Here is a 14,389-nt window from a genome sequence, read left to right as displayed (position 1 = left end):
CGTGGGCGGCTCCTCAGAAGTAGTGATGGAGGCCTGCAGAGGAGACCACGCCTTAGGCCGGGGACTCAGGAGCCGAGGGTAATTTGTATGGTGGTGACCACGCCGCAACACCATCGAGGGAGATCACGCCACCTCAAGGCTACGTGGGGCCACTGGGGAAACGGCGCCTACCCCAAAACAGTCTTTCTTTCTTCCATACCCGATGACGTCCTGCAAAACGTCATTTCTCACATTTTTCAAGGTATTTATTTCCATTTTTCTTGGGTTATAGCGTCTATGCATTTTTCAAAATTTACTTAGATAATCAGCCCCTGTTCGCGGTAGCGCAAGCAGAATTCTTTAGTGAATTCTGCAGGTGTTGATGCGCGCCAAGGAACTCTGATACCCACGCAATCAAACGCAGGGCTGAAGGCAGCTTGTTGATGATTTCCGGCGCCTTAACGATAGTTGAAATGCTATTCAAGATACTACTTGCCACGCCCTTACCCTGATTTCTCAGCCGCGACATTTACGGTGACGGCTACATATTATACAAGCATTCCACTATCTCGACTTGGTTCTTGCCACCAGAGTGTATGAGTGTATGATGACTTTCACGAGCTCATCAGACAGTTCAGACTTTCCGAAGAGTATTCTTATATAACGTTCATGCCAACGAAATCGTACGCTCAAAATCATTCTTGAATATGTACTGTACCTTCCTGGTAAGACAAACTGCTCATCATATATATATTTTCAAGTGCCAATATTCCCTTACGAAAATCTATGCACCACTGTTCATAAGGACGGAATAAATAAGGCCAACCCTATTCAGTCCATGTTGCTCGTCTGTCTGGAGATTGAGTCTGTTGTCAGTGACGTCACTCCGTCGACTTAACTGGTGCTGCCAAATACAGGTATTCTTCCGTGGAGAGGGAGAGCGTTGTTGCCAGACGGGGATGGAGTGACGTCACTTATGACCTCCAGACGACGTACAAAACAGGTAGTGCGTAGCGGGTCTATAAGTATAGAAAGATGAGCAGCTTCTAGCTTCTAGGTGAGATTGCTTTCATTCAAGTGAGTTACTCGCAGGCATCTTGAATGACCTCTCCCACATGCCTTCCAGTGTTTTCATCCTGTACACGTCACGCATACCTAGCCTTCTCTTGCTGATTCGGATGATAGTCAGAAGTTCCCCTAATGTATGAATACTAAACTGTTTTATCTTTGTATTTTCAGGTGCACACTATTTTTTCCACAATGAAATTATTGCATACATCTCTCCTCATCGTATGCCGGACACCACAATAATAGAATTAATTACATTTTCATTAGCATTATGGCAATGGTCACGTGTTGTCTCGTTTCCTGTACAGCTACGAGGACCTCTGGGGAAAGGTTGTGGATGGCTTTCTGCAGCTAAACGCGTCTGCGGCTGACTGGTTCCTGAAGGCTGATGACGACACTTTTCTAATCTACCCTAACTTGTTGAATCTCCTGGAGCACCTCGATCCTTCAGAGGCTCTCTATCTCGGCTTGCCCCTAATCTACCGGCCAGAGGTGGGTGCGAGAGACGAGGAAAGAGGCATCATAACAGACAGAAAGGGTAGAAGAGAAGGACTCAGCACGAAAGAGAATATATATGACAGAATGACGATAAAAAAATAGGAGGAAGAATAGGGGAATAGGATGGAAAGAAAGGCACTTACTGGTGGAAAGAATAAGTGAAGAGCGCGAGAGGATGAGATAGGATACAGAAGAAATATGGAAAGGACGACAGGGAAACAATGAGATAGGGACTGAAGGAATAGGATGAGATGGAGTGACAAGAAGACAGAAATGGAATTAAGGAATTGAGAAGAACGGAGAGACGATGAGACAAGGCAGGAGGAGACAGAAAAAATATAGGAGACTAGGTGATAAAAGTGGAAGATGAAAAGGGGACACAAAGGCGGGAAAGTCTGGGAATGCATGTACTGTATGGAAGGAGTATAAGAACATAAGTCTTTTTGTACTAGAACATCAACTCATCTGTAGCTTTTTGTTCTGCATTATACATAACTGCAAAACTCATGTACGTGAATTGCCATTGCTTCTTTCACCCAAAGTTTAAACCTCGTATCTCCCACAGTTCGGTGCAGGATGGATAAATTAACAGAGTGGAGCTGTGTAAGAATTGCTCATGAAAAAAAAATAAAGATAGAAGAGCGTATGCGTCTCTTAACAGAACGGACGCTATGTAGTTGCGAGAAATGTTATTGAGGAATAACTAGAACGAGACGGAAATGTAGACAGGCACGCACACTTACAAGATAAGATGGGACCACATGAGAGGAGATGGAGGAAGGGACAGGAGAGAATGAAGAGCATAGCAATGTCTGGTAAGAACAAGAATGGAGAAAACGATGGCGATTATAACGATATAGCAAAAGCTATAGAAATAGATAGATAATAAATGGAGAGAGAGAGAGAGAGAGAGAGAGAGAGAGAGAGAGAGAGAGAGAGAGAGAGAATGCGGGGAAGCATTACATTCTCAATGACCACCACTTTCCAGGAAGGGGAGGAAATAACCTACATGAGCGGCGGAGCGGGGTACGTGCTGAGCAGAGCCGCCCTCACCAGGCTGCAGGCCGCTCGCGACCTTGCATACTGCCGCTACCCGGGCCACACTCGATATGAAGACGTCAACATGGGTTACTGCATGGCCTCTCTCGGTACGTCTGGGCCCACTTATGCACTTGCCGTGATGATGCTTCCTTGACTGTCCCTCGTGATACTTTATACTCGTGTGTGTGTGTGTGTGTGTGTGTGTGTGTGTGTGTGTGTGTGTGTGTGTGTGTGTGTGTGTGTGTGTGTGTGCATAATTCACCACCACGGTCGTCTGCTGGTCATCCAGCCAGCCTTCCCCATTACGGAGCAAGCTCAAAGCTCATAGACCGATCTTCGGGTAGGACTGAGACCACAACACACACCACACACCGGGAAAACGAGGCCACAACCCCTTGAGTTACATCCCGTACCTACTTGCTGCTAGGTGAACAGGGGCTACATATTAAGAGGCTTGTCCATTTGCCTCGCCGCGCCCGGAACTCGAACCTGGACCTTCTCGGTTGTGAACTGAGCGTGCTAACCACTACACTACACAGTGTGTGTGTGTGTGTGTGTGTGTGTGTGTGTGTGTGAGTCATATGATCCCTTTCTTGCCCTGTCAGGCGTGCGCGCGGCCGACACCCGGGACGGCCTGGGGCGGCCAAGGTTCCTGCCATACCCACCGTGGCGCCTTCTCCAGCCTGAACCTCATCCAGACTTCGCCTGGCTGGTTAACTTTAGCAAATACAAATTTCGCTTCGTAAGTATGGACATGACTGTGATGATATTTTTCTTTCTTCTCTTATGCATCTAATAAATGAGGTGATAAAGAAAGAAGGCCTGTGTTGCATGGAAGTGCTCGCTCACGAATCACTATATGTATATATATATATATATATATATATATATATATATATATATATATATATATATATATATATATATATATATATATATATATATATATATATATATATATATATATAAGCGCTAAGTTCAAGTCAGCCGGTGAACAGAGAGGTATCTTTCCTCAATGTAATATGTATATTTTTTTCTTCTTCTCCAGGGCCCAGAGAGCCTCAGTGACCTTGTAATAACCTTTCATGAAATCCGAGACCCCGTGGACTTCTACTTGATACAATATTTGGTGAACGATCTGCGACTCCTACCGCCGAGTGCCTCACGTCCCTTCACGCTCTCCCAAACTCCTTCACCGTGAGCTGCTCACTATGAATGAGACACAATGCTCACCACCTCTTCTCGCCCATGGCTGCCTAGCTAATTCTGTGCCCAGAACCCTTCTTCGGCACGGCCAGGAGGTGTACAAGGCTGCATTTCACCTGATTTCACCACGACTTCAGCTCCTCCGGCAAGACCCAATGGACTGGGACAGCCCAGCCCAGTTATCTGATTTCGTGAGAAACTTTTGACCTTTATGTCTTCAGTACATTTTATGCAAGAAAACTCAGAATCTGTTATGTCTCGTAATATCGAATTTATTTCAGGTAAAACTTCAGAGTGTAAAAAAAAAGAACAAAAGTCTGGAAGTTCGAAGGCCCAGCCGCTCTCCACAACATTAGCACGACCTTAGGACATCAGTGTATGATGACACCACACAGTCATTGTGAAGAAACAAATACTGTAAAAGAATAATTGGTAATTCATTTTCCAGAAACTGTTGCATTGCAATACAGATTAATATAGCAGGCTCCGTTATTTCAGACATACCTCATAGTGCATAGCCATAGTGTATAGAGAGAGGCGGTTTAACACGGAAGAACTTGCTACTGCGTTTAGCCGGGAAAATGCAGCCAGGAGTGAAATGTACAGTACATGGGATTGCTGAATGGCAGGACCAGCCAGGAAACTGCTCTCTCGGTCTGGTCGGCTGCATTCCCGGCATTATTCCATGATCATGATTAAAGAGTACACCAATCTTTATGAAAATAAAAATAAAGCAATGGTTTCCTCTGGATTTCTATGTTATACTACAATTGCAGTACTACCAGTACTACTACTACTACTACTACTACTACTACTACTACTACTACTACTACAATACTACTAATGATAATGATAATGATAATATCAATAATAATAATAATAATAATAATAATAATAATAATAATAATAATAATAATAATAATAATAATAATAAGAAGAAGAAGAAGAAGAAGAATGAAAAGAAGAAGGAGGAGGAAAAGAATATAAATAAAATTAAATGGGAGCTAACGGACAGGTGTAACCAATATGGTTTCGAGGGCTGCTTTGCTTATTTAACAACTAGAAAAACCTGTCCACCACCTCACTCTCACTGGGTCTGCACGTAGCTGCCCGGCATCCCTCCCTTCCTGCGTCGCCTGCAGCATGAGCGAGGATGACGTCCTGCCATGCCACATCTGATGACAAAGTAGCAGGAACGGTAGTAACAACAATGTCAACGATAAAAGTAACAAGTGTAACATAATACCAGCTTCAAAACAACAGTAAAAATGTCACTATCAGAGATGATTAAAGTTATCTATCAACATTCAATTTAATATACTTGCGGGATGCTATTATCAAAATTAATCTGGAGGAAATGCAACCATCCATTTGTCTTACATACATCAACGGACTTTTTAACATTGGATCCAGCTTCCTATCTCAATTAACTGAGGTGATATTAGATTCTGATTTTTTTTTTTTCTGAACGCATTCTAGGCTCATCAAAACACTATTAACATCACCAACACCATCATCAATAATATCATCATCATTATTATAAACAACAATAACAACAGCAACAACAACAACAACACCAGTAGCAGGACCATCACCAGTCATTAAGCAAAGCAGAAACAATAAGCTGTTCAAAAAAGGGAGACATGACAAAAACCGTACCAGGCAAAGAATAGCCTAACAATGGAGAACAAAGCTGTAATTCTTAACCCTTCACCTTTGATCCCACATTTGTACAAGGAAGGAGGAGGTGCACAAGGAAAAGAAAGAAAAGAAGGAAAAATAGAGACCAGTAGAAAATAAAACGATAAATTACAAGAAAAGAGGAAGAAGGGAAAATGAAGAAAAGGATAGAAAAGGATAAATGAGAGTAAAGACGAGAAAACAGAGCAGCAGATAGCCCGCTATCCAGTTCGCTACAGTTATTCCCTGGCTAGGCACCACCCCTCATCATCCCAGTAACAAAAACTTACTATATACTTGCAGCCCTGGAGTCACTACATTACCTTCCCATTTTACCCATTGCCCTCGTCCCTCAGCCCGTCTCCCCATCACATCTCCATGGCTGTGACAAGGGAGTAGGAACAAGTTTTTTTTTTTTTATAGAATTTTCTTATTTAAGCAGATCATTTGACATTTCAAGTGGTGACTAGTTGCTGTTCTGTTAATGATGGTCTCAGTGTTTTTCTTCCACTTGCACATGGACTCTGCTGTCGCGGCATCTCACACACTCACTCAACCTTTCCGTCTACCATGATATGAACTCCTCCTATATAGAGAAAGGTATAGTTTAATTTTAATCTGCAGACTGCAGATTGGTAGCAACAGGTCAGAGCGGTTGATAATGATCGGTTGTGGATATGGCCTTGTGAACCTGCAGGCGACTGCGGAAGGTTTTAGAGGTGACAAGACCACCCGTTGTCATGCCAAACCCGTTGTGGCAGCCTCAACACAACCTTGGATACGACTACGGGGATTTTTCTTCTTTATCATATTTGTGATAATGAAAAAATAGATAAAAAAAAAAAAAACAATACGAGTGCTCAACATGCCAGCAGTATTAAAGGTTGAAGTTCATGCTGGTGCATACTGCCTGACTGACGATTCTGCCTCACTCGTCTCTCACAGTTCTTTCTTACAGTTCCATGTGATAATCGCCATTATTGCAGAACTGCTAAGTTGTTAAGCCTGTCTCATCCTTTTATTCCTTAATTTGTGAATAAATTTCTCTGTTGCGTTAAAAGAAATATATATTGGTCTAACTCGAATCTTTTGTTACGGGTACACCATATAAGATATTTCATTTCAAGTATACTTATTTTGCCCATATCTTGAATGTTAAAAAAGAAAAAAATACGGTAAATGTCTGCTTCTCGAACCGTTGAAACAATTTTGTGTACGCAGATTCATACCAACTAGCTTACATTAATTTTCAAATAAGGAAATGTACAAGATTTGGCAATACTCTAACAAAACCAAGATGCGAAAGATAATTCCAGCACTTTTATGATACTCACACTTCTGTTACAGCAGCTTGCGCAATACTATTGTAGTTATTGCACAACAATTATATATATAGAATAAATTTTACATTAATCCAACTTGCTGCCTCTGTATGTACTTATCTCTTTGATCTGGTCTTAGACGTGTAAAAAAAAAGAATGCTGAAAGTGCAAGTGGTCAGCTAATGTAGACTGGGTTAGTTGATCTGCGAGGCCTTGAAGGAACGGGAGTCACTGGACGAGCAGTACAAGGGTGGTAGGATGGTGAGGAGTGGTCGGGGATTGTTGGGGGGACGAGGATCTGCCTCAATGAAGTAAGGTGAGAAGACGGAAAAACTTAATCTTTTCATAAATTATTACTATAACTTCTTTAACATAATGTTTGCTACCACTTGAGTAATCGCTAGATGACATTTTTGTCACGATGGAACCTCTGAGTCTAAGGTAAATACTCAAAGTTGTGACAATGAGCCTATGTAGTATTTTCTGTTCCTGGAGTTTTCGGTCGTTTTCACCCGCAATGTTGAAAAAATATTAATTACTTTATTTGTAAGAGATACAATCTAATGCCACCTGGCGTACCTGTGATGCACAGTAGGATGTAAATGAGTACAAGCAGTCAAATGAAGAGAAGTAAGGAAAAAAGTAATTACATCTTTTGATGATTGGTGAGCGAGTGAAGCTCCTCACGCTCAACGAGAATATGAAAAAAATACTTTTACTTTTATTATACTCGATATTCAGACTGCCTAGATAAGGATGGATGATAAGATAAGCCCAAACTCAATGCTATTAGAAAATCTTTAATGAGAATATTAAGAGCTGTTTACAAATCATTAAGGCATCACGTTAGAGGGCATGATTTTTACAACTCTCTTGATCTTCTAGTGGAAAGCAGACTTCAACTCCTCCCAACCTATAATGTCTCTTTAATAGGAAATGTGACTACAGTTTTACTCTTCTGCAGATCGAAAGATCTACAACTCACCTCTATCACGGTTTGAGCCCATGTCACACTAATGAATGTCACAGATAGTGCGACAACAATTAGCAAGGAAGCCTCAAGAGTCAAAACGCTCATTATAAGGTAGTTATCAGTTACAATTAATACTTCCAGCTACTATTCCTTGTTAAAAGTGATGTGTCTTGCCAGATGTCACAATTTGCGGCAATATATGGAAAACGACGCCTGGAATACATATTTCATAAAAGAAAAAGAAATGCCACAGTACTTAAAAAATCAAGTCTTCGATATTTTTTATCTACTTATTTCTACTGACAATCACTCTAGTGTTTCACAAGCGTAACACGGCAGATGTGATTATAATATCCTACACTGACTCTTACATAAAAGCAGTTACTAAAGATCTTGCTCATAACTTCCTAGAAAACTACAAGTTATAAGGAAATATGAGAAACATTTAATTTACCAGTTATTCAGGGCACATACAACCATACATACATAATTCAAGTAAAGTATTGATTGATTCAATGAGGATATCTAGAGTCAGAAATTCAGACTATGCTGTGCAACGTTGCCACCAGCCCAGCTTGTCTCTAATAGGGAAGAGATACCAACCGTGAAGTAATTCTTCCACCTCACTCCCACTGAGATCCAAGAACACGTGAAGTCATTCACGAAACTTCCTATTTATGAATACTCTGCCGTCCTCGCACTACAACGTGGTAGTGAAAGCAAAGCTTTACTTCTACGGACATTCCTCGGTAAAGGGAAATACGTTCCTTTGCCGTCTCGCCCACTGAGGAAGAGAGATGGAGAGCGGAACTTTGGGTGGATTCCGGAACTATAGCTGTTGGCAAAGAAACAGTACTTCCGGAGAACATAGGAGATGTAGAAGACACAGTTATTGGAGTAGCTGGAACGACGATTGTCGGCAGGGAAACAGAGCTCTCGGTAGGCACAGTAGATGAAGAGGATATAGTTGGAATGACCGGAACGATTGTTGGCTGGGAAGCAGAACTCTCGGTGGAAATAGTGGGTGTAGAAGAAGAGGTCGCTGGTATTAATGTTGGTGGGGACACATGCCTTGGAAAAGAAGGCACCGGTGGGATGACGTACGACCAAGTTGAAGAAACATCTGAAGAAGTTGCGGTAGGGAAACTTGAGGATTTAGATGGAGTTTCCGGAAGAGTTATTGATGGCCCTATACGAGATGTACCTCCGGAAATATCTGAAGCATGTGAAGAGGAAGCTTGCGTGAGGCTTCGGGAGGGTGATGTTACTTCGGAAGGAATAAGTTGACTGAAGAGGGGAAAGGAACTTGTGGAAGTAGACGAGGGCTCAGGATGAGGCGGTGAGGGTATGCTAGGGACTGGGGACAGGCTTTTGGATTGTTCTGAGTCTGGGTAAACTTTTTCTGGGATGGACGGAAGCGAAGTGGTGGAGAGAATTCGGAAGGAGGAGGAAGATTCACTATCCGATGAAGCAGGAATTATTTGGAATGTAGGAATAGAGGATCCTTCAATTTTGGAGTAAGTGGGAGGTGGCGAATGAGAAGGCGATTGGTGAGTAGGCTTGGTGACTGTTTTGGGACCTGAGGGTGAAGGAGAGCCTCTGGTTACCGATGTAGGGCTGAGATGATGCTCGGGTGAGGGAGAGTCGGAGGCTACCCACGTGGTGTGATCGCATACAGGCATTTCTTTTACTTTGCAGAAAGGTACCGCCTCATGAACCCGATGACGGATAAACACGGCCACCAGCTCTCCCGTGGCAGTGATCCCAGAGCAGGCTAAACAGTACCCCTTTGGGAGGACCACGGTGGCCGGCTCCCCAGGCAGTTCCTCATGCACGCAAAACTTATACATCCAGCTTTTGAGAAATTAGATGATGAGATAAATTGAGCGGCAAATTCGGAAGAGAAGATGGCGCTGGGAAGTAAGAAATAGAGAAAGACTCCCTCCACACCCTCTCTCCTTAGCGAGTAGACGCGGCAGGGAAAAAATCTTCCCGGTAAATGAGAGATGAATATTATAAGCCAAATACTGAATGTTTAAGCAATGAATGTACTGAAGAAGTGGTCCTTAAAGTGAAATTATACATATGTTTCTAACGTGCTCTGAATCGAAATAAAAAAAAAATTAATTAAAAAAATAAGAAAAATAAAGAAGAAAAGTGAAAATTATGATAGTGACGATGATAACGATGATGGTGGTGATTAATAATGATAATAATAATGATACTCTACTACTATTACTACTTATACTAGCTACTACTACTACTACTACTACTACTACTACTACTACTACTACTACTACTACTACTACTACTACTACTACTACTATTACTACTACTACTATTACTACTACTACTACTACTACTACTACTACTACTACTACTACTACTAATAATAATAATAATAATAATAATAATAATAATAATAATAATAATAATAATAATAATAATAATGCTAATAACAATAAGAAAAATAATAATAATGATAATAATAATAATAATAATAATAATAATAATAATAATAATAATAATAATAATAATAATAATAATAATTATTATTATTATTATTATCATTATCATTATTGTAACAATAATGACAATAATGATAACAATAATGGTAATAATAACAATAATAAAATTAATGATGATAATAATGGTAATAATAATAACAATAACAGCAATAGCAATAAAAATAACAATAGTAATGATAACAACAACAATAACAACAACAACAACAACTATTACTGCAGTACTTGTGTTACTGGTAGCTACAGACTGGTAGGGTTCAGCAGGCTGCTTCACACTGCCTGGTTTGTTCCTACGTGTCGTTGGTGAAGAGACCGCTATTTTCACGATTACAGGCTGCTCTTCTACATGTTTCCCTCCTCCCGCGTCTTCTCACCGCTATTCTATCTACCTCTCTAGTGTAAGACTTAAGGTAGGTTCACACGTGCCAATTTGCGACTGAGATTGCAAGTCAGTAGAGTTTCCAACTGATTATCGGTGCCTAGCGACTGGAGAAAACAGTCGCAAAACAAGACCAACATGGTCTTGTTCAATCGATTTCTGATTTTATTTGCGTTGTGACGTCGCGAAGTAAGCTTTGAAAATGTGGTCTCCAGGTGTAGAGATGTTAGAGTTGGTGAGGGAAAAAGAACACATCTGGGACCCCAGAAATGGATTATACAGTAAAAAAAAAAAAAGTTTGCGCAAATCGTCCTTCGACGAAATAGCTACCACTCTCCATGAACTGTTTCCCTCAATACAGGGTGTTGTTGAGGTGAGGACTGAAGACTTGTCAGGATTTAATCTGATCGCAATTGTGCATAGTCTTCTTAAGATTAGTGTGTGACAGACACTCCTTTCTTTTCTTCTACTAAGCCAGGGACGTATCCACAGGCATTTTCTTTTCTGTTGACTCTTCCGGTACGCCAAAGAAGAGCAACCACCGCTTCAGCATCGTCACTGGAAGACATCTTGGCGGTTAGCTGTTTGTTTACATTCACTTCCTGTCAAGGTGCCAACTAATCGGTACTTTCCAGTCGCTATGTGTGACATTTTCCGATTAGAAGAGCTCAGTCGATAATTTTAGCGACTTGCAATTTCAGTCGAAAATTGACACGTGTGAACTCGTCTTTAATTAGTAGTCTCGTTCATTATCCCTTTCTCTGATAAACTCTGGAGCCCCCTGCCTGGTTCTGGATTTCCTCCTTATGAATTGAACTCTTTCAAGAGGGAATTCTCAAGACACTTATTCTCCGCTATCTTTATTTATTTATTTTATTATTATTATTATTATTATTATTATTATTATTATTATTATTATTATTATCATTTTATTTATTCTATTTCATTTGTTTATTTATTTATTTCTTGTTTTGTTTTGGCCTTTACTTTGAGAATTGGCATACAAGTGAGCTTTTCTTTGAATCCCTTATTGGACCTCTTACAGAAGAAAAAAAAAAGTGCGTTCAACAACCACTCTCATCTTTCAAATACCACGTTACTGATTATGAAAAATAATGATGATAAAATGTAACACACAGCTGGGGAGGTACAGAAATGTACAATGTATACCTGAAGAAAGTTCATTCGCAGAAATCGGAGCTGCAGTTTTCACCAGTTCCCACGCATAGCGTTTGTTCCTTCATGAACAAAGTGTCAACCGGGTATATAGAAAATACATACAACACTACTTCATACGATACACAAAGTTTATACTTCCGTCCTGCCTCGATGAGAACGGACATTTATTTAGTACTTTGTAACCTTATTTCACAAAGTATTCTATCTAAAATTATTTGAGTATGCTATTGATACCTTATCAAGATATCCCTGTGATATGCATGTATCACGCACACCATGTTATTTTATTCACCAAGGAATAGTTGTGGCTGGCAGCGTCACCTCAGTAATTGTCTGCTTCAAAACATCTTGTATTTTCTGTTAACAACTGAAATAGGCTGACCTCTGAAAAATACATATACATACCTTCTTGCATGCGTGAGGAATAAACGCAGCAGAACATCATGAGGTATACGGGTTTTCTTGCTGCATATAGCAATAGAGGCAGAGTCATCACAGGCTGGTATATGTATACACACTTATACAGAGGTGGTGGGCTCGCGGGTTTTGTTTGTATGTTTCGAACTGTGAGTTGACACTGCTGCTCTCACCCGTGTGTTTCATTATATATGTCATGCAGGAATCGAAGTGTGTGTGTGTGTGTGTTTCACTGTTTGATCTGCTGCAGTCTCTGACGAGACAGCCAGACGTTACCCTGCGGAACGAGCTCAGAGCTCATTATTTCCGATCTTCGGATAGGCCTGAGACCAGGCACACACCACACACCGGGACAACAAGGTCACAACTCCTCGATTTACATCCCGTACCTACTCACTGCTAGGTGAACAGGGGCTACACGTGAAAGGAGACACACCCAAATATCTCTACCCGGCCGGGGAATCGAACCCCGGTCCTATGGCTTGTGAAGCCAGCGCTCTAACCACTGAGCTACCGGGTGTGTGTGTGTGTGTGTGTGTGTGTGTACTAGACTTCCTAAAAAGAACATGGACACAAACCAGTTAGACTCCGTCTAGAGGAATAAAATCAGACAATACTATGTTTGTAGTTTTAATGAATTTGTTTATGAAAAGATAACATGATACAAAATAGTAGTGTATAAGATAGGATATTGAGAAACAGCAGATTCAGGTACAACTGATGAAATGACTCCTGCCGCAGGAGACCGTTGGCTGCCCTTATCATAAGGTAACGTGCATGGTGAGAGGCACCAGCAGAAAAAGGCTTTGGTTCCACTCGGTCACCACCAACGCACCAGCGCACCGAAATCCTTCACAAGGAAGCGTTACACGCGCTTGAGGTCAGCGGTGAGCTGCACGTTCTTGCCGGACTTGGTGATGATACCAGACTCTCCGAAGTAGAGGATGTCGTCGATGAACTCTGGCGTGAACTGGATGATGGTTCCGTCAGTGAGGACAGCGCCAGAGAATCCAATGGAGCCAATCTTAGGCCGTGTGAATCCGGTGGTAACGTCACGCTTCAGGCGATGCAGGTCCAGGGTGAGGTGAACGTTCTTGCCGGACTTGGTCACAATACCAGCCTCTCCGATTTCCACGATGTCGTCCATGAATTCCTTTGTGAAGGGAATGATGCGACCATCGACGGTAACGATGCCGCTGCGTCCAATGAGACCAACCCCTTTCCTGGCGAAGCCGATGGGGCTGGCTGCTGCCACAGCTACCACTGCCGCCACTACTACCTGCAGGGAACAAGATAAAACTATATAGCGTTACGGTACCATTGTTTTAGAGACGTCTGTTAGAGGACCGTACTCTGTCGTAAGTGTTCATATTAGAGCCGATGTTGCGTGAGAAGTACATCTTTTTTTTTTTTTTTACCTATTCTGATAGAAATCATCCACTGAACCATCCTGAAAGTTTGAACATTCAGAGACACTTTCTTCCACTAACGGAAGTACTGTACAAGTACGACTATAAAAAATACAAATCAAGGAAGACAGGAATGTTTTTTATAATTCGTGTTCACACTGTCTCCTCGACAAATCCAAGAATTTAATGTTTCAGGTGCAAAATTTTGCATGTATATGCTTTGGTGTGTGGTTTTCTTCAATAATAAAATTTCTATTACGCTAAACAAATATTACAGCAGGGTGCATGTAAACTATTTCGTATGCCCTGCACACTAATATTAATCTAGTTGTTTTGCATTTTTGTTAGCTTCTCTTTTGCTAGACACCTTGAGTTTTGCAGTCTCCAGATTTTTTTTTCTTTTTATCTTTTCGCAAACATCCATGAATTTTTAAAGTAAATTGAAACAATCCAACTCTTGTGTTTCCTTCTCACTGATGGTCACTGTTAATGTTCAAGTAGAATAGGCGTTTCAGAAGCGCTGGTTGAAATAAAACTTTAAGAAAACCACTCTATCCTCGAAGTACTCACAAGGATCCTCATGACTGCTTAGTGTGATGAGCTGCCTCAACAATAGGAAAGTGATGTGTGGTGCTGCTGATCACGCCGCCTTTTATATACAAGCCGGTCTGCCCAAACACCCAAGGAACCGTTCCGACGCCCTTTCCATCTAG

General features: G+C 41.3%; 2 protein-coding genes across 2 annotated transcripts in view; one reads left to right on the top strand and one right to left on the bottom strand.

Annotated features, from left to right (window-relative positions):
* The window catches only part of LOC123506643 (glycoprotein-N-acetylgalactosamine 3-beta-galactosyltransferase 1-like), a 5,436-nt gene extending 1,160 nt beyond the window's left edge, over positions 1-4,276 (top strand). Inside the window, exons 2-7 of the mRNA XM_045258891.1 lie at positions 1-241; positions 1,072-1,117; positions 1,356-1,539; positions 2,534-2,693; positions 3,192-3,328; positions 3,635-4,276. The exon at positions 1-241 is cut by the window's left edge and continues 43 nt beyond it. Of these exons, the coding sequence (XP_045114826.1) occupies positions 1-241; positions 1,072-1,117; positions 1,356-1,539; positions 2,534-2,693; positions 3,192-3,328; positions 3,635-3,787 (921 nt within the window). The 3' untranslated portion in view covers positions 3,788-4,276. The remainder of the gene's footprint in view (positions 242-1,071; positions 1,118-1,355; positions 1,540-2,533; positions 2,694-3,191; positions 3,329-3,634) is intronic.
* Positions 4,277-12,884: 8,608 nt separating this feature from the next.
* On the bottom strand, positions 12,885-14,389 carry LOC123506445 (cuticle protein CP1158-like). The gene is made up of 2 exons (XM_045258538.1): positions 14,247-14,389; positions 12,885-13,546 (listed from the first exon to the last, which is right to left on the bottom strand). Exons 1-2 carry the CDS (start codon positions 14,256-14,258, stop codon positions 13,133-13,135), a joined length of 426 nt encoding a protein of 141 aa, XP_045114473.1. The 5' UTR covers positions 14,259-14,389; the 3' UTR covers positions 12,885-13,132.

This window comes from Portunus trituberculatus, chromosome 20 (genome assembly GCF_017591435.1).
Source record: "Portunus trituberculatus isolate SZX2019 chromosome 20, ASM1759143v1, whole genome shotgun sequence".
Classification (NCBI taxonomy): Eukaryota; Metazoa; Arthropoda; class Malacostraca; order Decapoda; family Portunidae; genus Portunus; species Portunus trituberculatus.
This window is presented reverse-complemented; position numbering and strand designations above follow the sequence as displayed.